The sequence below is a fragment of the Chenopodium quinoa genome, unplaced genomic scaffold (genome assembly GCF_001683475.1).
Source record: "Chenopodium quinoa cultivar QQ74 unplaced genomic scaffold, ASM168347v1, whole genome shotgun sequence".
NCBI classification, from domain to species: Eukaryota; Viridiplantae; Streptophyta; class Magnoliopsida; order Caryophyllales; family Amaranthaceae; genus Chenopodium; species Chenopodium quinoa.
This window is the reverse complement of record NW_018744662.1, coordinates 3,091,443-3,116,436: the sequence shown is the minus strand read 5'-3', so window position 1 is coordinate 3,116,436 and position 24,994 is coordinate 3,091,443. Positions and strand designations below refer to the sequence as shown.

The following is a 24,994-nucleotide window of genomic DNA, read 5'->3' as shown; positions in this document are numbered from 1 at the left end:
TGATTAAGAGTATCAGATACAGATATAAGTCAATGTATCAACTTTAAAGCTTATTTTACATAATTATATATGAAGGTTCCTCAATACTTTATTGTAAATTTGTGATTTATTTTATTTTATTTTTATTTTATATTATTTTTTTGACAAAAGACTATTAAGAGATTTATTTTTTAAGAATAATTAAAACATAACGCAATATTTAATTTCAGACTTTCATTTTTTTTTAAGCGCGTGAACAATAAAATTTTAGTAAACTTTGGAAGAATCAATATTATACTTAGCGTAGTACACCCAAAATATCATCGCTTTAAATTAGGATAGGTTATATTTTGCACAAAAAAATTGATGGTGACGATTCCATAAATCACTTTGCCACACAAATTGAATTGAAAAGAAAAATTAACAACTCCGTAAGCATTAAATACATTCTTGTGTGTCAATAGGTACAGAGTATTGTTTAAACTAATTCAGTTTTTTTTTTTTTTTTTTTTTTTTTTTTTAAACTTTTGAGTACTTATATTCTAGACAATTTTTCATTTACAACCAACTTTACATTTATACCTTGTGCATGACAAGACCAACAAATTTTACTTTGTATGTTATAATTGCATGATATTTTTTATTTTTTAAAATAAAAAAATAGACAATAAATAAACATTTACTACACCGATTTACTCGTGAATTGTCGATAAATTTTCAACTTAATACTAAAAAGGGAAAATAAGGGTTGCATAGAACATCACCCTAAAAAAAATATTAATTATGTCGTGCAAGATACAATAAGTTGAATACTTGTTTTTAAATATCTTCGAATAAATCACATTAATTGTAACGTGCAAGATACAACCAGTTGTGTGTTAAACATCTTCAACCCAGTACTTGTATAAATTACAAATCTCACAAATGATTCTACCTTTAGAAATAACTCCAAACCTTTATGACTATATTATGAGCATAGTACTTTCATACTTAACTCGTGAGGCTAGAAACGTTTCTATGGTTTTGGCTTTTCAATATTTATTATAAATTATAGGGTATTAAAATCCAAATATACGCCATAATTAAAGCTTATACTTTACAATTAACACCAACCAACAATTAACAGATTTTTAACACAAACCATACAATAGTCCAAGATTCTACTCGTGAAGTCAATCGTTTCAACACAAAAGGAAGACCCAAAAAGAAAATAAATCAAAAACGGCATTATCGCCGTTCAATCAAATAACCAGTTTAAATCTCAAAGAATGATCGTAGCACCAAGCTATCAACCCTGTTCTAACTGATTGCGAGTTGGCGACGATTACATCATTATAGAAATGTATAAAACTTGTATTATGGTAAGATCAAGATCTCGTGTCTATAGAGTACAGCCCCAAAAAAGGGAACATTTCAATATAAGTTCCTGCTGAGATAGTCATGTACGAGCTGCTTGTAATATGTAAATCCCGACTCAATGTTGTATAACCTTAGCTGTCCTGTTTCAAGCAATGAAGATCTCGTGTACTTGAACTGTCAGCAGAATTACTTAACTCGTATATAGCCACGCTGAAAATTTTCCATCGGTTGTTCAATTGAGAGAACCTGTAAATATTATGTTAGCATTTGTTTTTGAAAGGTTACAGTCGCAAAATGAAGTAGTACGATGGCCCGATGGTAATATCATGCAAGCCCCCGACTTCATTTAAAGCAAACACAAAAATCACCCAAGTCAAAGGTGTTTTCACAAAACCTCCAATTTATCTTCCCTTCAAAATCATCAGAGATACAAAAAAGTTCATGGTCTACAACGTAGGATGTGTTTTATTGACTAAACTTCCACTTAAAAAAACTTATCAGGACTCGACTAACCTTATATGAATGTTAGTTGTCGCCTCTCGGGAAGGCATATGACAAAGTGAATGCACATATCCTAACCTTTTACTATAATTTTTTACTTTTTTGTGCAAAATGGGATGGTAGGCCAGTTTTCAGCTTTACCTTCAGTCACGAGCCCAAAAAGGCTCACTAGAGAGGTTCTTTCTATGTCTCGCGTGTGCAACAGCAGCAGCTCCAGGTGGAGGTGCATGTACATTAATTGGAAGACACCACTCGCATTTGTCTCTCCCTTCAACTAAAAGAGGATGACCATACCTGCAAACAATAGAGTGACAAAACAATCAAGGTGACAGACAAGAAAGATCCTCGAATGAAAAGATAACCCTGCACTACATTTTGGGAGCAAATCATAGTGCTTAACCTACATAAAGTCAGCATCCTGCATCCATACAAAAGCACTCAACTCACAGCGACATTTCACCTTCCAAAAAAGGGGAAACTAGGTGGCAAAGTTAAACAGCTAAGATAAAACATACTATAAAGTACTACTGATAGATCTCTTAGGGTTTCTTCCGATGAACTGAAAACAACTGAACCGAACTGATTGGGGCTGAACTGAACTGAGCTTAGCTGAAATGAATTGTTTATGAGAGAAGAAAATTAGAACTAAACTAATTGGAACTGAACTGAAATTAAGCTGAACAGAATTAGTCACTAGCCTCTTATATAACCAGAAAACTGGTGTTGGTTTTCAGCTGCATGCTAAATACAGAGTATTTGTCTTTTGCCTATTAGCATATGAGTTCAAAGACATATAATAGCAGAATGCCCATCAACTTTGCAGTTGATAGCAATTAGCTAATCCCGCCAAGTAAAGTATGTGAGCTGAACAAACAAAAAAGGCCTACCTACTCCAGTCAATATTCCTCGGAGTGGTAAAAAATTCAAACCGCAGAGCCCATTGAACAGACACATGAGGTGTTGAAAAAGACATTGGTCCGTCCATGGGAATGGAAAATAGAAAGCTAGTCTGCACCAAGTCGGCAACAACCTCGTGATGATCACTGTGAACCTACATAAAATTAGATCACAAAGCAGAAAAGTGAGAAAAAGACAGGTCAAATTTTGTAGAGCAGATAAGACAGGTCAAATTTTGTAGAGCAGATGAAACAACAAACCTAAATCATTTAAAGCTTAGAAGAAAGTATTGTCAGCATCCATCCAAGATTAAGAGGTTAACCAGATATTTGATGCATAACATCGTAACAGCTTTAGTTTCAGAAATAGAGTGGAGGGTTTTTTTTTTTTTGGTGTGTGTCTAGGGGTAGGGGGGGGGGGGGGGGGAGCTACAAGTGATACGCTCTGCTATGTGGAATGTGCGCAGGAACATAGTATACTAGCTACCTTGCTTTATGCAATGTCTTATTAGGTTAATTGGTGTATGTCTTGATATTAGTGTATGGTAAGCATTTATTCATCTATCCCTTTATTATATAATTTTTTTTTTTTTAGGGTTTGTATATGATATGATTCCGATAGGTTAAACAGACTTCACTAGTTCTAGCCCTTCTAGGTGTTAAAAAAATCCCACCCAAAACTTTCAAGGGGGTGGAGTAGGAGAGGATATATTTAAAGAGAGAGAAGAAAGGAGTGATTTGCAGCTAAAAAAATAACATGAAGCACCATCACCAGAGAAGGTAGCCAGTGCTGCAACTGATACGAAAACATACAAACTGCTTTGCTCTAGCTCTTTTAGGAAAGCCTGTAATAAACCGACATAAGGGGAGGGGCAATTTTGGTAATGCATAAAAATCTGTTGGGATTGGCTTGGAGAGGAAGCTAGGAGGTTAGTTGGTTCAATAAATACGAAGATTAGGGAGATGGAAAGCATGGAAAATATTGCGTGAAGTTTACTTACTAGGTACCCCTAACAAAATACGGAGTATCAATGTTTTCATGAGCTGCTTTATAAAATGTGCAGGAAAACAGTTAGACACAAATTTCAACGCATGACAAGAAACAAACAATTCTTTTGTCTCAAAACCAAATTGAGATAGAATAACCAGGAAGGATAGCAAGAAGAGTAAACATAAAGCAACTAAGGCTTTTTTTTTTAAGAGATGACTGAGAAACACAACCACACCTTTGTAAGCGTAGGGGAGTTCTTCCGGGAAGGGTGGACAGAACGTCGATTTATAGTCTCCGAAATCTCCAAGGTGATCGATACCTGGAAAATCACAAGTCTCATAGCGAATTACATCACCGCAAACCATCTGACTTTTTTTCATGATGTTTTCATTTGTGAAAAATTATTTACCTCAAGGCACCTCCTTGTTCCTTCTTCATGAAAAAAGGTAAGGGTCCCACCTATCTATTACCAAAGTGTTAAAATCGAATTTGGGAATCTGACAGAGCACAAATTTCACTATGCATTCCTACAACTTTACCATATCACTGAAATAATAATTTGAATCTGACTTCTTGGGTGAGAACCTGAGCAGAACTTGATCATCAAGCTTGATGTTATAAGACCTGCCTCGCATAGAGCTTTCTGCTGCAGAAAATGTTTGGATCTAATTAGAATGTAAAGAAACATGATAAATGATCCTTGAAGTGCCGAACAGAATATAGGAGACAATGAGACATGAAATTGTAACAATTACATGCAGCAGCCTCTGTAGTTTGGATGGGAGAAGATGGTCCCTTTTCATCTTCATCTTTTGAAAAAGTTTTTGAATATCCTCTTTGCAGTCTTGGAGAGATAACAGAAGGACTCTTGGATGACAAAATATCTGGTAGCAGAGAGAAAATTTGCTTTGTATCACAATTGGATATATGACATTACTTTTAACTTAAAAGGCCTTGAAAAAGAAGCCAGTTGCTTGAAAGACATCAGCTGCTTTACTTACCCCCAATTGAATTATGTAGAACTTCATCAGCTTCTGCATGCAAGGGGGGTTCTCTAAAGGACCTTGAGGCCGATCCTTGTAGAGATAGTGAACTGCCAAATGACTTGTGAAGACTGTCTCTTGATGGATTATATGAAGAAATAGATAAAACTTCGTCCCTCGAACTATCATAGCCTTCCTCAGCTCCATCATATATATCATTAGCCCTAACCTTTAAAAACAGTTCAAAATTAAGAAATGATTCATATCACAGCTGTGTCAAGTTATGATGGTTGAAATTGAATACAAGATATCAGAGTAATATATAGAACCAAGAGTCGATCAAATAATCAATATAGACCCAAGAGTGACGTGGAATGTTCTGAACTTAATGATTCACTGACACAGTTGACTAGTTGAGTGTTAGCTGTTCCAACATGTCCAAATTTAAGGTATAGTTGTAAAAGATATTCTCAGATAAGAGCAGTTTAAGGGAGGACATCTATTTTGACCTGTCCACTTTCAACCTGGTGGCCTACACTTAACTTTATGCACCTCAGATAAGAAACAGAGCATTTTGTGGCTCAAACAAGCTGAATTTTGTTAAATAGTTTACTATATTTTTTATAAGCACAAATAAGAAACAATTTACAAGCACAAATAAGAAACAAAAACTAATTTTTTGAAAATGAAAAGATTTATTGGCATCTTGAAAAGATTAAGCAAAACTAAAGGAAAGTACAATATGAAATTCAAAAACCCCTTTGACATTTTAACTAGACCCTAGCCTCCTCATATTTTTATCTTTTCCTCAACCTTCTAGTACTACAGGGTTACTTAGGATTTTCAGAGAGAGACAGGAAGAGGGTGTATCTCGTATTCATAATTAATGGGCACATATGGAAAGATGGTGAGTACAAGCGTCATTGGTGTCACATAAGCAGATAAGCTGAAAAGATTTCTCAAAGCAATAAATAGCACCAGGAAACTTGCTGTATCGATTGCTTTGAAGAGAATACAAGATATCGCGTGAAATATTAGTGAAAACAAGGTTCATAAGCTTACCCACTCCGAATCCCCATCGAGCTCTTTCCAATATATATCTGTTTGAATGGTCTGGACCGGTACAATTCCTAAAAACATGACAAAATGATTATTAATTGCAATTTCAATGTAGAACAGCACAAACAGAAGATATTTTCCAGCAAGGGTTCTACAAAGCCGTAACCGGATTGGCTGAAACTCCAAACTAGATTTGTAAGAGCTGAAGTTGAGCCAACAAGCTTAGAGCCACTAACATGATTACATGCATTGGTAAAAGATGACATGGAGTGGTATCTCCTTGTCAAGTGACATTTACGGGAGGAAAAGAGTCAAAAGATGTCTTTTTGTCTCAGAGGATAATACATAATAAGATTTGCTTGCTTACCTCTCATGTGACTTAGAATGAAAGAAGAGATTAATCCCCACCCCCCATTCTCTCTCTCTCTCTCTCTCTCCCTCTCCCTCTCCCTCCCCCACCTCTCCCCACCTATGGAGGCATGCTTTTTCTTTATTTTCTCTATCAGCAGACATAACGTATATTTTGACTTCATGAATGTTTGAGAAATTAGCAGCTTATAAATCAATCAATCAAAGCCTTAATCCCATAAGCTTATACTGAGGAAAAAAAATAGAATGGTGGGATTAAAAAAGGCCAGTAATGAAATATTTAGTCCTTATTCAAAATTTTCATCGTGCAAGATTGTGATATTATCAATCAGCAAGAGAGTAAATAGGCAGTAAATGTATACCAGGATAGTTTACACTAAAAGTACTCCTGAAGGAAAAAAAAATTAACCCCGTCAAAAAAAAAAAAAAAATAAAGACCTACCATCCGCTTGATCTTCATCAATCGTTAGTCCACTTGCCTGTTGAGTAACCCAAATTTTCAAGGGGACACGAGCTTCCTGTAAATTTTGGATATTGTCAAAAAATAACCATAATTTTTTTTTTTTTTTTTACCATATAATCTAATTACCAACAAGCAAAAAGGATATGATTTTACATTCAAGTTTCTCGTTGAAAAAAAAAAAACAAAAACAAAATCAAATTTGCATTTTTGTAAAATAATAATTCCTGAGATTTTGTGAACATGGGATAAGACAGATAATGTTTTTTTTTTTTCCTATTTCACCCTAGATTACCGCTAATACTGTTGGTGGCTTTACCCAAAACCACTAATGGTGTGAAACACATAACGCGTTAGTGGTTCTTCATGACAATGTATGTGTATAATATATATATTAATAGTAAAAAGTGAAAAATGGAGACCATCAATATAAACTTCTCCAAATATTTACTCTCTCTGGCATTATTAGCCTATTAGGAATGTGCATTCATGAGAAAACGAGACCAACAGTTTGACCTTCTTTAAACAGTAAGAGTAAACCATGTTAATTTTTAAAAATGAACAAAATTGAAACAAATTGAATGGAGCTGAGCTGACTATAATTCAAGAGGAAAAAAATATGCTTTTTTTAAAACAAAGGTTTATTGTAATGCTACCTTACTGTATAACTGAATAACTCGGTTAAAGGTATCTGAATTGAAAACTTTATCCTATAACAACGATATAAAAACCTATTGTAAATCTCTCCATATTTGTCCTTGTCTATGTCAAGTGCCCATTGGGCCAATTCAATTAAGGAAACTCTTTCACATAAACTGAAAAAACCTATTGTAAATCTCTAGCTTGAATGTTGGCTAAGCTTTTAAATTCATCAAAACAGTACTTCCATATCTTTCATCAAGCACACAACTTTCTACTCCCCCAATTAGAAGCAATGCCAATAGCAATGAAAGCAGACTTTTTTTCTAAACTCTTCTTCAAATTTTATTTCAACAGCAAATTTTGCAACAACTTTTTATCACTCGCCCTTTTCTCATATTCCAATTGAACAAATTTGCTGTCAACAGATTAATTTTACAAAAACCCTTGCCACTTGATTCCATGATTTTAGAAGCACTCCCTATCCATCACACCAATATCATCTTTTTTTAAAAAGGAAAAAAAGATATTGATATTATTCAACTAATCCTTTAATAACATCAAGATGTATTAGTTTCTCCAAATTTTGAAAAAAAAAAAAAAAAAAAAAATCATGAGTTTTTCCAGACTCATCAGACAGAGGTATTCTGGGAGGAGAGCTTTGCCTTCTTTGGGGATAATTATAGAAGAGATTGAGTTTCTTGGGTTAGACTTAGAACTACTTCAAGAGTAGAAGGTTAGAATGCCAAAGTCATTCGGCACGGTGATGTTTGAAAAGGTCATGTAAAAGAATAGAATAACACATACTTCCTCCATCCCATATAAACCGTTGTTTTGTTATCAAACTTTGACTGCAAACATTTCTCATGGTATATTGACTAAAGAATTACAACAAAATAAATTTTTAGAATTTACGAATCTACCAAATTATATTATATTTTTCAGTGTTTCAAAATAATTATCAGTATAAGTTCATCTTTAAAAAGCAAAAACACCAGTTAACATGGAGCAAAGGGAGTACCAGCCAAAACAATAAGACACAATGGTCGTATGAAGAAAGAATTGACACTACAATAAGGTATACCAAAAATGGTCATCAAAATGAGGTGGGCAGAACGAGTAGATCTATTGTGTTAAACCTAAATCTAAATACAAAGTCTGAAACGAAAAAACCACCTATGTAAGCGAGACAACGGGACATGGCCAAGAAGGGTGCTGAGATAATAAATGGTTGCGGGCCTTGAATTCTCTAAATTCAAAAGGGTAAGAAAAATAAGAAAATCAATAAGAACTAACCAGTCCAGTAATATTATGAGCCAGATCACTCTCTGTGTGGCCATTTTCCAGTATCAACCATTGCCCAGAAAAAGTGCTTCTAACATAGTACAAGTATCGTATTGTTGTACCCCTGTATGATGGCGGTATGATGCTAGGCAAAACCGTTCGAACCACATCTGTGAAGACAATTTTCTAATAGACAATTAGCATAAAGTAGATGACAGACTTCATATAAACCAAAAACATAACGAGATTCACTTAAGCATAAGAGCTGATGAATGATGAGTAAATGACGTCAACCAAGTGGCACTACTATATAAACAGGAATACAGAATACAAAAGGCAAGTGCTGATGAAACATATTAGATATAAACAAGTACAATACCAGAAGTAGCAGTCAAGTGAACAACCAAAAGACATAAGCAACCGTTTGGATTACAGAAATTGCCAAAGCAGACCTTTTTTCTCCAATTTTTCCCATAGGTTTCTTCTCCTCATTGTTCTCATTTGCTGTCCTCAAGACATTAAAGGATCAACTATAGGTAATAGCCCTAGCATCACCCTATCCAGGTTTGTTAGAACTAAATTTGATTGGCCACTTTCTTCTTGGCAAGCTTTCTTTGAGAAGAATTGGGCATTGATCATGATGATACATGATGGTAAAGGATTACGTTCAATCAGGTATTCATTCTCTCTCGTCAAACAATGATTGGAGTAGTGTAGATTTGAGGGTTAGTTATAATCTCATGGTGAGTTATGAAGGGGAGGTAGCAGTAGTTAGTAACCATGGAATGGTTTTTGTTTCACTTTCTAACAAGATGTGTTACCTTGGGATGAGGGAGGGGTACAAACTGAAGAATTTTAAAACTCAAGGATAACAGAAAATTGACCAGGGGCCAAATGTGAAATAACGAGCATCATATGCCTCCTGTTTTCAGACATATAAATGAATAAAAGCACCTATCCAAATGGACTTTGATTAAGAAGCTTGTTGAAATCTGACTCGTAAACAGTTTTCTACAGTCGTGAAGGTTCTCTATGTGCTTAGGAAAGTAACGGTATGAGCAACTGAAAGGTAACAGGGTCGAACAAATGACAGATTACAGTATGCAACCTTATGTTATGCCTCATCCTAACATATAATACTTTAATTATTTCCAAGTTGGCATTGAACACTGAGAATTTACTAATTTGAACTTTGCTTTCTTTATACATCCTAACTGTTCTTGAGAAGACCAATAGCTCTGTTGCATAAGCATCTTTTGCAAGAGAGATATAACACAAATACTTTCCATTAAGAATATGTTTCAACAGATCAAAAGCTCAAAACCAATGAATAATCTCAACTTCATGCCTACACTCCAAGCCCCAACGTACAAGATGAATCTTTTGATCATCCACATCCAAAAGGAAGTCCCTAATCGACTTCTCAAGCCTAGGTGGACAGTAGACTGAAAAGATTTAACAAAGAGAATAGAGTGATACTGGACAATCAAGACCAGAGTAAAATATTCAGCAACTTAAGAAACTAGGGTTCTTTCGAGCTGTCAAGACTCCGTCAAAAAGAAATAGATTATGCTTTCGCCATCTAATAAACTGATTGCAATGTCATCGCCCAACTCGTAACATGAGGACATGAATTTTATCCTTCTCCAAAGGTACTTTGGGAACAAGATAAAAGTGGAAATGGCTACCCTAACTTAGAAGTTTAATCATAAAAAAACATGCATAATGTCACAAAAAGTATTATCCTAATCTCCAAATAAAATTTCAGATTTACTTATCATCTCCGCTACAAGTCACTCCCATCCTTCGCCACCTTAAAGGGCTTAAAGGCCTTAAACAACTACTATATGAAAATTCTCAGACCTTCTTTATCTTCTTATAATATTCCCACTTAATAAGATTGTAGCTATTAAATATATGAGGTTTGCATAAGAAATATAATTTTTAGTTATATGCAACCAATAGGGTGTTCTACCAATACACTTATGATAAAGATTGTTAGCAGAATAATTAATAAAGCAAGCTGGTGTTAGAGTGACATGAAATAGATCAGAATAAATACCTTTTAGTAACTAGAACAGAATATCTTTATCCAAGAGAGTTAGGAAGAATAACTATAAAATCAACTCACACTTTTTAGTAGCCCCAGAAGAAATGATCTGGTTTGAGACTAATGATGTTGTAGAATAATCCAAGAACACATGCTCACCTGAGAAATAAAAATTATATAGTCAATCCAACATGTGTGAGTAAATTACTTTTTATAGCACTCTACTTTCCTCCAAGATACATTTCAAGCAACTAATAACTAAACCATTAGTCATGCAACTTATGACAAACGCATATCCGGACATTGCACCAAAGAGTGTTGCTTGCATTCACAATCACAATATATGACAACTAGGCATATAAAATAAGGCCATTGATTAACATGTAATGCTACACTTCATCCACACCTCTTTTCACTAAAGTGCTAAGAGAGACCAAACAAATACCAAGTAAAGAAACATATTAAATTTGTATTAGTTTCATTGATAGTATAATCTTCAGAGGCCAATGGTAACTCTAACTAAAAAGTATACATTGTTAATACATTTAGAACATACATGTGACATTTCAATTCAATCCTTTAAAACGATTCCCGGTCACTTCTGCCCCGGCAGCCTCGGCCCCCTCAACACCTCCTCCCCAAATTCACACAGAATTGCACTCCTCAACCAAAGTGCCTAATCCTCTATATACACTACTGAGACATCAGAAAGCTCAACTCAAAACATGATCAAAATTCCAAACATATCAATACCCCAATAACATTAAATTCAATTAAAACAAACCAAAACTGGAAATTAACATAGGAAGAGAGAGAAAGAGCACAAACCCTTCCTCTGTTTCGAACCCGGTAACGGTTTCTGAGCAGTAAACCATTGAGTATCAAGCTTCTCAACCCCTTTAAGCTCAAAACCAAGCCTTTCTAACAAAAGGGAACGCTCAGAACTACTTGTAATTTCATGGGAATTGCTTGGATCACTAGGGTTTTGAAGCTCAATTGTAACCAAAACCTCATCACCAGGTCTATACACATTTTTATCAGTTTCAAGCTTCAAAATTGGGATCAATTCTTCCCTTTTTCTATCAATTGAGCTTTGCTTATTACTCGATTCTCCGATCCCAAATAGGGAAAATCGCCGAGAAATTTCGGGGGGCGGCATTTTTTGTTGCCAAATTTGTTCTGGGTTTGTGATAATTTGGACAGATCGAATGAAATTTGTAATTGAAACTATAATATGATAGAAAATTAACAAAGAAAAAATGGTGAATCTAGGAATTGTATAATGTATGATAATGCAACGAAAAAATTTGTGTGATGAATCTGAAGAATTGTTAATGATGAATGAGGGAAAGTAGAAAACAAACTGACAAAGTGAGTGCAGTAAAACAAAATTCTGATCAGAAATTCAAGATCTCAACTTTAGGATTAAATTAATGAGGGACTACTCCTGTATCAAATCGGGTGTTTAGGTCGGGTCGTATTGGATCATTGTGTTGTGCGGTTGTTTAAAGTTAAATTGGGTTCAACCATTCAAATTGGTTAAGTTGGGGCAGATTTTTTTTTTAAAAAATTGGGTTACATTTTTTTAGAAATTGAGTCTATCTCAAGTCTAGTCTTTTGGAGTTAAACTCCGTATTTAGGAAATAGGAACTCATCATCATCGAATTGAAGCAAGTGGGATGTTAGTCATGTTACACATATACAACAAATAAACGCTTTTCCTTTATGGTAAATTTTTCGTGAGTAAATTTATCAGTAAACCCTATTTACATTAGGGTTTAGAGTTAGCCAGTTAGGGCTAGAGTTTAGTGGTTAGGATTAATAATGATTTTATATGTCTTATACCTGAACATTATCCCCGACCAATGGTGGTTCGTGATGATTTGTTGGAAAGAGAGAATATTAGATTGATTTAGACAGGTGAAAATTTTAAAATACACGCGAGGGTATATTCAGCCATTCAAGTTTATATATGATCGTTACCTAGTAAAATTCGAACGTCATTTAACAAACCCCTTTTGGCAAGTTAGGGGAAGGTGTCATATGACTCATATCGATTTTAAACCTCTCATAGGTCAACCCAATCTGGGTTAGCAAGACTCCTTGGAAATGAGGGGAAAGAATAAGGAAATCCCCACCGCCACATTGTCTCTTAGTCAGGATTAATCCCACAACCTTAATGGTAGTAAATACAATCTATCTCATTGGACCAAGTACTACTTTTTATCAACATCCGTGAATTGATCCAATAATACCCAACATAAGTTGAGAAATTTTAAAACTTAATACAAAGTATAAATTAGCTTTATATATGTAACATATAAGCCAAATAATATCTGATAAAACTAGTTCAACCATAATTTACATATAAGCCAAATAATATCTGATAAAACTAGTTCAGCCATAATCAATAAGTGATTAAATAGCATTATAACATTCCTTGGAAATAAATTTACCAACTGTTAAACAAATAATTAGTGGAATCTGTGAGTAAAGGTTTCATTTCACTCATAGGGGATAGACAACATTTATACTATTTAGAACATACTCATTTCTCCTTACGTAATAACTATTGAATTGCTATCAAATATCAAGCTCATCTATTGCAAGTTTGCAAATGTAACCCTGTAAGTGACGAATGCCACACTATACTGTAAGAAAAAATGTTCTTTTTGTTTCTTGGATACACACGAGATGAAACAGCCATGAAGTTCAGTACAAATGATCTCTATACATGCATTGAATTTGAAATCCATCGCACCTGATTAAACTCTGACAAGGAACACCTGATCTCTAAAATTATAGGAATCAGACAATGATCAGCAAACTAACCAGCTAACCAGTTTATATGCATGTTTTACAGTAGTAATGGACATCACTACTTCCAGCTTTAGCGTGAACCAGCTCACTAGCATATGTACGAAACTTGAAGTTTTGTGAATGGCCGCTTTTAGTTGTTAAAGCATGATCCGCCGTGTCAGGAATACTCTCTATTGATTAATCGTCATTATATTGCAAAAGAATGAATCAGTTACGAGTACTGTAGACTTCTCTTCTTGGAGTGGGCATCAGATTTTCTGTTTCACCATAAATTAGATTTATGAAAACAAGATAAGTGATACAATTTCATGTTAAATAGCATGCTGCACACAGCTAATGAAAATTTCGCACTCAACCTCAATGTCCTCAAATCCAAAATGAATGATACGTACCTTCTTCTTCTTCATCACCGGTCTGGGTAGTGAAGAATGGGGTCAGATAGTTTTTGTCCAATGATGAAAAAGATGGTGCACTGCAATTTTTGTTTTTTTAACGAGTAATTATTTAGAATTAAGAGCAATAGTTCTAAATGGAAACAAATTTTTGTACATGAGCCATTATACACTACCTTCTATGGAATTCTTTTAGTCTCATCTTAAATCTGTTTGAAGATGATCCCTCGTCTTCTTGGCCAGAAGACACGAAGCCATCGTTCCTATTGAAGCCCTAAGAACAGGAATTATGTCAATTACAAATGTTTAAGCACCAACATGATAAATTTATCACATGTACTCCGCATGATATAACAAGCCAGTTAGCCAGAGAATAATCTAACTAACACCATATAATGAGACTCGCAAACTGGTGAAAATTCAACAGATAATAGAACATAGTACAATGATTCAGCCTAGGATCACATCCATCATTATATAGTTCATATCAAACGACTGCTGATTGATACTCAAGAATTCATGTTCCCCCTGTCAAAGAGTCCAATTCTTACCTCCTCACACACACCCTTTCAACAAGGCAAAACAAGAAAAGATCCACTGCTGACTACCGAAACAATGAACGCCCAATAAAAAAATGTTCTATGTCAAAGAAAGTAACAGGCTTTCTGTCCCGTCAAAAAGAAAAAAAAAAAAAAAGGAGCATTTCTGTACTCAAACTTACATCTAGGTGGCCCTCAGTGGTATCACCAATAACTTGCAAAGATTCAAGCATGGTTCCTGTTGTTCCACCAATAAGCAAAACCTGCAGGACATATCTTAATTGTTAATCAATGTCACATTTCAGTCAAAATCAAAGTCAATGTTTTGAATTTTATTTTATTTTATTGGGCAACTCCCAAGCTGGGATGCAGCAATCTGAAAAAATAAATTCTTTAAAATGCACTCTTTAGGGAATTGCCTCCAATTAAGGGTAATCAGCGAAAGAGCCGAGCTCAGTGGAGCCGAACTTTGACATGAATCAATTTGCCTCAGTTCTTTTCTTTCTTTCTTTCTTTTTTTTTTTTTTTTGGCAACACACTTTCTTGGTAAATAATTCAAAGGTAAACAAACAAATTAATTTATATAACTTTATTACCATTTTCCCAGGAAAAAAAAAAAAAAAAAACCTACTCCCTTTGTTCCTTTCTGTTTGTGATGCTTTGACCATTTCTCTCACAAAAAGATTTCAAACGTATCAAATAGTAAGGACGGAGGGAGTATAGCTTAATTACCAATAAGAGGAAGGGTTAGGTTGTTACAGTTAAATTTATATTTGATTAGTTTGCCCATTTTCCTTCTCTAATCACTTCCTCAAATATGTTAGAAATTATCTGACTTTTATAAACTTAGTATTCATAAAGATTATATTTGTTAGGCCAAAACAGAATATCCTGTCGGTCACAACCTTTAGACACACACAAAAAGGAGTTTAGAGGCCTTTAATTGTTAATGTCCAATTATTACATCCATACACAGAAAGAGAATCAAATCAGACACCAAGAGGAGAAGGTGACAGAGTAAATAAAGAACATTCACTGATTCACAGGACAAAATGAAGCTGAAACAAAAGGGACGAAAAACAAAGATGACGAAGACGAAAAGGCCATGGAGAAAGAAAAAAAAAAGTTTAAATTGAAGCACTCATTAGCATAAAAAATTCTTTAAGTTTAAAATTTCAAGTCAAAACACATAGTTCCGAAAAGAGAGATAAAGAAAGACTACCGTTAAAACAACTATTGCCGTGGTAGCTGTGAATATCGTCTGGCCATGCCCTTCAGGCAGATCATGAACAGACTGGAGAGCAAGAGCAAAAGCCATAGCCCCTCGAAGTCCTGATCAGAGTATAATGCATTATGCACATTTCTTTTGACTAGGGTTATGTCATATATTAGTATTTAAATAATAAGGTAACAAACATAAAGTTGTTACTCATACCATTGTACCAAAGTGCTTTCTGATGCGTCATTGGTATCTTTCTATGTGCTGGTCTTACCAAATTGACCAAATATCCACATGAGAAGACATTGACAGCCCTTCATAAATGATAGCAAACCTTGTCAGCAATTTCATACACAGTAGCATCACACCGTTGTAAAAATTTACATGTATTCTAGCCACAAAAGTAAACTTGTAGACATGTCAATAGACTGCAATGATGCACAATTATAACTTATATAATTGCCAACACTAAACTATTTTATTATTGACAAAGAGAAGCTAATTGTAGGTGGTCTCCAATCTTTAGAAGCAGCAACTGTGTCAAACACAAGTTAAATACCAACAAATTTATCAAAAGATTAACATAAAGCGGGGAATAAAAAAAAACACACACGAAGTATTATTACCTGGCTAGCACAATAGTTATCTGGAAAACCAAACCAAGTTAAGGAACAGCAGCGTGACATGAGAAAATAAACCCAATAATTAACTGTTTGAATGAGCCTTTTACAATTTAAACAATTATGAAGGATACAATTGAGAAGAAAATAAAGCCTATATGCGACCAGCTATGCTTCTCCATGACAATATCAAGGCCCATGTATATGAATCTGCATAAGACTAAGTTAGAAATGTCTAGAGCTCCCAAGCAAATGAAAACTGATTTAAACAGCATCAAATTTCTTACATAAAAGTCTCCGCTAAGGATGATATTAGATGGAAAAATCCAGATACAAATTGTTGAGACTTCTCGGACAAATTTGAGTAAGTATAGTGCTTCATGACCTGAAAAAGAGAGAATTAACCTCAGATAGATCTTTGACTTTAACTATAGTGACTATACATAAATAGAACATTTAAAAATTAAAATTGTAGAAAAAAAATAGAGCATGTCCTTAGACTACTTACAATCCCGGTGAACAGTATTGACACGATACCAGACATCCCAAGACCTTCCGCAAGCATGTACCTTAAAATGTGTATAACATCACTAGAAAAAAGCTTTCACCAAGAGGTACCCTATTGCAATAAAGGAGGCATTGGACAACTTACGAGAAATAAGGGAAAAGAACAAACAGACAGCATTCCAAGTTCTGAAGGCTGCAAAGATGATGTTACAAAAATGGTGATGTCAAAAAGTGTCATAAGAACATAATCCAGCTCTCATCTGAAAGCCTAAGAAACAAGTTGTCAAGGCACTCACTTTTCAATATCTAGACCTGCATACTTGAAAAGGTTCATGCAGTCAAGGTCGCACAATATGTAGCCACCCAAACAGTAAATCAAGTAGAGACCAATGTTCACAAGAGTAAAAACTTTATTAAAAGGATATCAGAGCAGATATGAATCCAGCACCAACCCCTGCAAGAGAAAATTAAATGCTTAGATTTACTTGAATCAGATTTCACTAAAAACTTAGACAGTTTCAATGGGAGAGACTGAAATTTAGGGAGTGGTCAAGCAGTCAAGCTAACAATAGTACAAACAATATATGAGTTTCCCCAGCCTAGAAATAATAACCAAATATAATAATGTAGATATCCTCATAGTATGATCTCAGTTTTAAATTAAAAGTATATTCAATCTAAATTTCAAACGATATCCCCGCTGAAAGAGAGAGATGCAAAGAGGATGGCTGTGAAATGACTATTTTAGAAGGGATATTTGTAATATAAAGTTATGTCATCGGTTATGAGAAGATGGGAATAATGTAAAACTGTTTTCATATAAGAGAGTACAATATATATACATATACACACTGGAAATGCACTGAGAAGTTGGTTGGTAGGGGCAATAAACGGTGGCAATGAAATTGAGTATATATGTAAGTTTGCAAGAAAGTCTCATGATAGTATATCTTTACCTAGGTCTCTTCAGCTTATTTTCACTTATTTCAGAATAATAAGTTCAGATTAGACTTCGTTATTAGGGGTCAGTGCAGGTCAGGTTGGGTCATAAGTGTAACATGTTATGAGACAGGCCAAAGCAAGTTGGTAGAGGGAAGGCCAATAAACAATCAAGCAAAAATAACATGGGCGAGAGACAAGATTGAGCACATGTGTATTCGTAACTTAACATGTAATATAATTTTATCCTGTTTTCTTTTACAAATTATTGGGCTACCATTTTGAACCTATTGATTGTTCAATAAAGGCCCTATCCAGTAGAGAGTAGAGATCTTTTCCAATAAACGCCTTTTCAACTTTGACATAGGTCTATAGCCAATGGGTTACTCAAAATATTAATCAAGTCTAGTACCATATGTCAAAGTTTAGTTATACAGACCCAAGTATATGCTTTGCTCAAACAAATTTTCATTAATACTCAATACCAAATCTCTTAAAGGTAATGTAGGAAATTTGCAAATTAAAATAAATAAATAAATAAACTTGGGGATATAACATGGACTCCCTAAGAGAATCCCCACTAATGGTATAGTTTATACCATGGGATCATATTGGCAAAAATTTATACCATGTAAACCATCTCAATCCATGCATAATTTACTATTGTAATTTTTTCAAAATTAATAATTATAAAAGAATTGAATTATTTTTTTGAGAGCTACTCCCTCTGTGTTTTTTTTTTTATTATTATTATTATTAAATAATTTACAGGCTTCTCTTTTCACAAAAGAATTGTATTTAAAGTTAGGAGAGAGAAAAAGTAAAGTGTAAAAGTGACAATTAAAAAAAAAAATAGTTGTGAGTAAAAGTGGTGGATCCCATTTCTTAAAAAGTGAGTGAATTAAAAAAAAAAATAACATCCAAAAAAATGAAGTGAGAAATTTAAGGAAAATGAAGGGAGTATGTCATATAGTAAGGAGGGAGAAGGATGTGAGACTTTTTTTTATTGTTCATGAGTGTGGTGAAGTTTGAGCACAAAAAATTCATAGCATGGTATAGATGATGCGGAGGAGTGAGAAAATGGTAAAGAGAGAGATGGTATAAAATTTTATACCATGATTTTGCATGCTCTAAATTAATTACTTTACGCAACAGTTAAACCAGCACTAAGTAGTCGCACAGGACAACAAATTTTTGATTCACCATCTGAAGAACATAATATAGTTACATCAAATACCAAGGGATAGATGTGAAAGAACTACCTGAAGACATTGAGCCAGCAAAAGTCTCAATAAACCTCAAGAAGAACGTGAACACATTCTGATCTGATGACTGACCCTTCAACGCCGACATTGACCTAAAAAAGGGCAACACAGTTGAAGTTATCAATTGTCATCCTCTGAGCATAACAAATACAGATAAGAAATCAACTGCTCGCACCTGTACAAGGAAATTGCAACCTGCAATATGTGTTGCAAGAAGATAAGTTTTTGCCAAAATCACGAACATTAGTGATTATCAAGCAGTAGTCAAACCAAACAAAATATATGTCAATAGATCATACACAGATTGGGTAGAACTTACCGCATCATTCAAAACTGATTCTCCAAAAACCAAGGCATAAAGATTCACATCTGTGCCAAGTTCCTGAAAGCAAAAAAAATTCTTACCTATCCTGAGAAAATAGATGGATGCAACAAAGAGAAAGCTGAGAGAAAAAGAGAAGACACGAGAGTGATATCAAGTGCTCCCTCCTTGAAACAATGGTCTGACGTTGTCACCTTCCCTAATATAGTATAGGTTAATTATTGGATTTTAAACAGATGCCCCTACTAAAGAGTGAGGGAGAGAATGAGCAATTAGGTCTATCATATTATATGGGGCTATTCTACTAAAATCAAACACACACGGATGCAACAAAGAGATATCTGAGAGAGAAAGAGAAGACGCGAGAGTGATATTAAGTGCTCCCTCCTTGAAACAATGGTATGATATTGTCACCTTCCCTAATACAGTATTGTTTAATTATTGGACTTTAAACAGATGGGCAATTAAATTATATTATATGGGTTTATTCTACTAAAATCACACACGCACGCACGCACGCGCATGCACGCACACACGCGCATGCACGCACACGCACGCACACACACACAACATACACGCACACGCACACACACAATGGTGTGTTCTCAATTAAAAAGTACTGTATATTGCTGGAAGGGGCAGAATATTCTAGTTGCTCTGACAGATTAAGTAGAGGGTGAAGGCTCCTCCCAAAGCAATTTTCTATACTAAGAAGCAATAAAAGGGAATCTTTTTACTAAAGATGTTCTAAAGAGAAGGTGTTTCAGCAAATCCAAGAGGTGCAGCCTTTGTGATCAAAAAACAATCAGGGAGAGTAACTCTTACTTATTTTCCCTTTGGTGACCTCATTATGACATCTAAACTTTTGTACATTTGGGGTCTTTTAGGTTCACTAGGGATTGATCAGTGATTTTCTAGAAACACAATAATAAATAGCTATATAACAAGTACACTAGTTTGCATTGAGGACTAATCTACTCCCCTGCTGCCCTATGCTTAGTGACAACTTGAGGTTAAGGGTTTGTTATTCTGAGCCTTGCCTCTTAATCTAAATGGGTGTCACCCCCTTGGCGTCTTTCTAATACATTTCCTCATCTACATACTACTACTGAAGCAGAGTCCACTGAGGATTTTTTTTTTTCTACGTTACTCTATTTAATACTATGTACTTCCTCCATTCCCCTAAATATTGCACCATTTGCACTTTTAACACTATTGGCACTCATTTTCAACCTTGCACTGTTTATTTGATGTCTAAATTTTAATAGATTACATTCGAAATTTTAGTTTATTTAACTAATGTCCTTTTTTTTCACGTATAAAGTTCAAGTGACAAGCATGGCATAATCTATTTACATACAAAACAATGTAAAAGGATTTAAAGAAGCAAAGGTTGATAACCTATCAAGCAGGCAATAGAAACAAAATAGCGAGTCACCTGGAATATTGCCAAAACAGTTATAGGATCAGTTGATGTTATCAGCGCTCCAAACATCATACATTCAACAAATGGGAGTTTGTATATAAGATATGTGATACCACCAAGATACCTAAAACAGAAATGAACAGCAGTCTAAGTCATAAGCAGATGCACATAGCAACATAGTCATAATCACATGTTAAGGATAAAATAGATAAATAAATAAAAAAAGATGCTTACACCAGAAGGCCAGTCAAAATTGAGGCTATAAAGGTTCCAAGAACAGAAAATGTAACAATGGCTCCAAAATTTGAGAAGAATGGTTTCTGGCAGTCACAATATAATAATTAGATATGTATGTATCAATGTTGCATCGTCAAATGTTTTAACTAGAAGATTGTGAAAGAATCGGGACTCACTGGAGCAAGAATGAACCCTGACTGGGTGGCCACAAAAGAGTCAAAGAAAATAATAACTAAAACACAGTATACACAAATGAAGTGAAATAATACAAATTAATCCAAATGAATAGGTATTGATTTAAAAGCTCAAAAGGATATAATATGATGGGCGGTAATAAGAAAAGAAAGAAAAACTCCTCGTGAAAGTTAAACCATTCCCTGCAGTTTGGGCAAAAAAAAAAAAAAAAAAAAAAAGTCAGTGAAATGAAGAAAAAAGGAAGAAATCATTACAGTTTAATAAGGTAACAAGAACCTGATGCTAGTTTCTGTATTAGAGATATTAGCAAGTCCACCAACAACTAAACCTGTCAACCACAATTAATACATTTTCAGATAATAAACAAAGAAAACACCATAATATTTGCAAATGTAAACCTGCCTTTCCGTCACATTCACTGCATGACAATTGACAACAAAAACTCAATTTGTAGGAAGGTATAAATCAGAATAACCCTCAAAAAAGATGTACAGATAGTGATACCGGCCTAAGTATAGATTTATCATACAAGGACAAGGTTTATAGCAATTAGCTTCCGCTTTAAGATGCATGTAATCATATAAATTTTCAATTACGGATGCACTTTAACCTGATTTCCCCCAAAACCCCTCGTTGCCCTCCTCATGAAAGCACCACCTTACCAATTACACTTTTCAAAAAGCATTCGAAAACCCCATTATCCTCTATATTACTCAGAATCTCCAATTCACCTAAAGTACCCATATCAGATGCTCAACTCTCATCCCTCAGACATGGATACGACACTTAGACACTTCATTCCGGCAAACATAAAAAGGAACCTGAAAGGATTGAATGAGATCACCAGTAATAACACCCAAAAGCTGTAACATAAATAACAGACACCCACTTCAAGCATCAAATAACAAACATCAAAAACTAGCTACTAAATTGTAATGTCTGAAAACCCCGGGATCATATATGCTACTCCGACTCTTCATTTCACTTCAAGTAACCGTATCAAATACTCAACACTCCGATACAAGTACAACAACACTTAAACACTCCATTCTGGACCAAAATCGTGCAAATAAGAACCAAAATTGACAAAACACAACACACATTGCAACATTGATAGAAAATTACCCAGTTCAATAAATCAAAAGAGGGGGAATTATACCAATCAAAAGAGAAGCGCTAGCTTCAGGAAGATAATAAAATTTATGGCGACGCAAAACATGACCAAGTACAAAAGAAAGAACCAACATCATAATTTGAAGCAGAATTCCAACTCCTGCTGCTTGTTGCTCTTTCGCCGGACTTCCACGAACATCTACCGGAGAAATCTGCTGATCCTCCATTTGGGTAATCAATTTTACACGAATTCCCGTAAAACCCACCAATTAAAACCCAGAAAATGATGTTTTTGATTGATGGGGTTTTGTGATTCTTTGAAATTTTGATGCAAAATTTTGGGAGTATTGGTCAACAATTGGGTTTTTCAAGTGGGAAGTTTCTAATTAGTTCTTCACTCTTTTGCCTTTTTATTGTTTTTGGGTTTTTCAATTAAATTTGCTAACGTCTTCTTTATGGTGCAATAGTGCAAATGAAGTTAACTCTTCGACTTGTCATATTCCTTTTTTTCCCTTTCAAGCCACTTTCTCACTTTCTAATTGTTCACCATGGTGGGCATGGTCCATGTAACATAGTATCGGTAATTAGACTCGATAAGTTGACCTCAATCCAAAAAATGATTTGAATTGCATACTCAAATTATATCTGAGATTTTACTCCAAAGTAAAGATATAGATAATGCGACTCAAACTTGTGACTTTGAGTTCCTAATCACCTCCACCAAAAAAATGAACTTGATGACTCGTGCTCGAATACAAACTAAAGAAGTAACTTCACTTTTAATCAACAAAATTTAGCTTATGTAACAAAATAGTAAAAGTAGTAGTTTGAATTATGCATTAAGAAAATTCTAACAATATCCCATATAAACTAGCATGTTTTTATTAAGGAAAATAGGTGATATTACTTGTTCTGATATATGTGTAGCCTTAATATGTTATATGCATAGTGATTATTATTAGTAATTGTTGTACTGGATGGTACCGGCGCCGATATGAAATAGTAGTGAGTTCCTAATTCCTACTTTTTGCGGAATGTAAAACATAATGTAAAGGAACTTGCAATGTACACAATATTTTACAAGGAAACCTTCCAGGGTCCAACTGGAAGTAAAACCTCGACCTTTCTAGGGATTTCCAAACCAAACCAATTCACTATAATAGGAAAAACTCACAAGTTACAAACCTATTATAACCAGACCTTTTTCTCACAAGTTTCAGACTGAACTTTGGTACACAGTAGAACCCTATCCTACCCAACCTAAGTCTCTGACTTAGAATCACTCATACTCACTGAGCACTACTCACTCAGCTTTAACCTAGAAGCCTATAATACTGTATGCAAAGATACATACACACACGCACCCAATAACCCAACCAGTTACAAAATATTAACTCTAATATATGAGAGGCAAGCTACGCATGAAACCCGAAACTAATAAGACAAAGTTATGGACTTGGCAAACTTACACAATTAAGCACATTTCGATATCTTCACGCATAAACTCACAAGAAAATCATGATTTAGGATTACTACAATTTATACAAGACTTGCTTGTATAGAAAGTAGGGTTTTCAAAAGATAAACATGTTAATTTTCTAAAATCCTAAAACACGGTTTTAAGTAAATCCATTTTAAAGAAAATCCTAAAACACGGTTTTAAGTAAATCCATTTTAAAGAAAATCTTTTTAGAAAACTTATCAAAGATAAATTATCAAAAAGAATAACTTTTTGATAATTGGTTTTTAAGAAATAAATCTTATTAAAAAAAATCTTTTCCTAATAACTTATCTTTTTAAACTTTCCAATTTTTAAGAAACTTGCCAAGCTTTTGTCATGTTTCTAATAAGTCTCATGCGTAAACCTACTTAACATATTTACAGCAATTCTAAAAGATAAGAAAAAAAAAACTAAATTGCTACACCAACACTCAGTTTATGTAGGATACTTGGGCTTCACGCGGTCCGGGACTAAGTTCCTGCTGTCAATTTCACTCCAATTTCTAACTGAAACTTCGCAAGCCAAGTTCTTCCAAAACTTGCTAAATTCAACGTAGACCAAGTCAATTCAAGTTCCTGTTAGGGAACTTCGTTAGTTCCTGTGAGGGAACTCTTCTTCTATCTTCCTTAACTTTCCTTGAGTTCTCTTATAAGTCTTCATAGCTAGGGGTGAGCAAACCGGGTACCCGGTCAAAATTTTAGGACCCGGACTTTGAATTGGTTAGGACCGGGTCCTAAAATTCGGATCCAGAATTGGAATTGGTTCAACCGGGTCCTAAAATTTAGGAATTGGTATTGGAACCATCGGGAGCCGGTTCCGATAACCCACTTATGTATGTAATTGTTAAAATATAATACAAATTATAACTCTTATTGTAGTTAGGTTTATTTTTAGCGTTTAATACTTATATTTATATATGCATTAAGCTATTTGTATTTATGTTAGGTATTAATAATACTTTTTTAATTTACAAATTAGATACATTCAACATATTTTTATTATTTAAAATTTATTTAGTTTAGCATCTATTATTAAGGTAACCGTGTACCCAACCGATTCCGGTTCCAAAAAGTTGAGAATTGGAATTGGTTATAATCGAGTCCTTAATTTATTACCCGGAATTGGAACCACCGGGTGGTTCCAATTTCAGTTTCGGACCCGCCGATTCCTAACCGGTTCCAGTTTCAATTCCGGGTACCCGAACTTTTTGCTCACCCCTATTCATAGCTAGGCTACTCTTCCACTTCCAAAGTCAACTTCACCTGTTCTAGTCACAACACTTAGAGAACTCTTATTAATTTAAAGTTTGCTTTGTTTAAGTTCATCATC

The 24,994-nt window shown here is 34.5% G+C and overlaps 2 protein-coding genes across 2 annotated transcripts; both read right to left on the bottom strand.

Annotated features, from left to right (window-relative positions):
• Window positions 1–1,051: 1,051 nt before the first annotated feature.
• Window positions 1,052–12,200, bottom strand: LOC110702072. The gene is made up of 13 exons (XM_021879719.1): window positions 11,399–12,200; window positions 10,652–10,729; window positions 8,533–8,690; window positions 6,580–6,655; window positions 5,772–5,839; window positions 4,728–4,938; window positions 4,482–4,610; window positions 4,266–4,372; window positions 4,136–4,189; window positions 3,962–4,045; window positions 2,727–2,890; window positions 1,981–2,133; window positions 1,052–1,584 (listed from the first exon to the last, which is right to left on the bottom strand). The coding sequence occupies exons 1-12, from the start codon at window positions 11,727–11,729 to the stop codon at window positions 1,983–1,985; spliced, it is 1,611 nt and encodes a 536-aa protein (XP_021735411.1). The 5' UTR covers window positions 11,730–12,200; the 3' UTR covers window positions 1,052–1,584; window positions 1,981–1,982.
• Window positions 12,201–12,977: 777 nt separating this feature from the next.
• On the bottom strand, window positions 12,978–22,594 carry LOC110702071 (sodium/hydrogen exchanger 6-like). The gene is made up of 22 exons (XM_021879718.1): window positions 22,211–22,594; window positions 21,328–21,379; window positions 21,174–21,233; window positions 21,033–21,057; window positions 20,854–20,939; window positions 20,632–20,743; window positions 19,191–19,253; window positions 19,047–19,066; window positions 18,869–18,963; window positions 17,093–17,121; window positions 16,964–16,995; window positions 16,813–16,860; window positions 16,669–16,729; window positions 16,448–16,545; window positions 16,295–16,370; window positions 16,167–16,186; window positions 15,757–15,854; window positions 15,544–15,653; window positions 14,504–14,584; window positions 13,959–14,056; window positions 13,783–13,862; window positions 12,978–13,647 (listed from the first exon to the last, which is right to left on the bottom strand). The coding sequence occupies exons 1-22, from the start codon at window positions 22,389–22,391 to the stop codon at window positions 13,598–13,600; spliced, it is 1,575 nt and encodes a 524-aa protein (XP_021735410.1). The 5' UTR covers window positions 22,392–22,594; the 3' UTR covers window positions 12,978–13,597.
• Between the last annotated feature and the right edge of the window lie 2,400 nt (window positions 22,595–24,994).

Coding starts and splice junctions, on each gene's coding strand:
- LOC110702071 (XM_021879718.1), bottom strand. CDS start 22,391: ATGGAGGATCAGCAGATTTCTCCGGTAGATGTTCGTGGAAGTCCGGCG. Junction 21,234..21,327: donor AATACAGAAACTAGCATCAG/GTTCTTGTTACC, acceptor CCCAAACTGCAG/GGAATGGTTTAACTTTCACG. Junction 13,648..13,782: donor CGGTGATGAAGAAGAAGAAG/GTACGTATCATT, acceptor ATGGTGAAACAG/AAAATCTGATGCCCACTCCA.
- LOC110702072 (XM_021879719.1), bottom strand. CDS start 11,729: ATGCCGCCCCCCGAAATTTCTCGGCGATTTTCCCTATTTGGGATCGGA. Junction 5,840..6,579: donor TGATGAAGATCAAGCGGATG/GTAGGTCTTTAT, acceptor TCATGTTTTTAG/GAATTGTACCGGTCCAGACC. Junction 4,611..4,727: donor TCTACATAATTCAATTGGGG/GTAAGTAAAGCA, acceptor CTCTGCTACCAG/ATATTTTGTCATCCAAGAGT.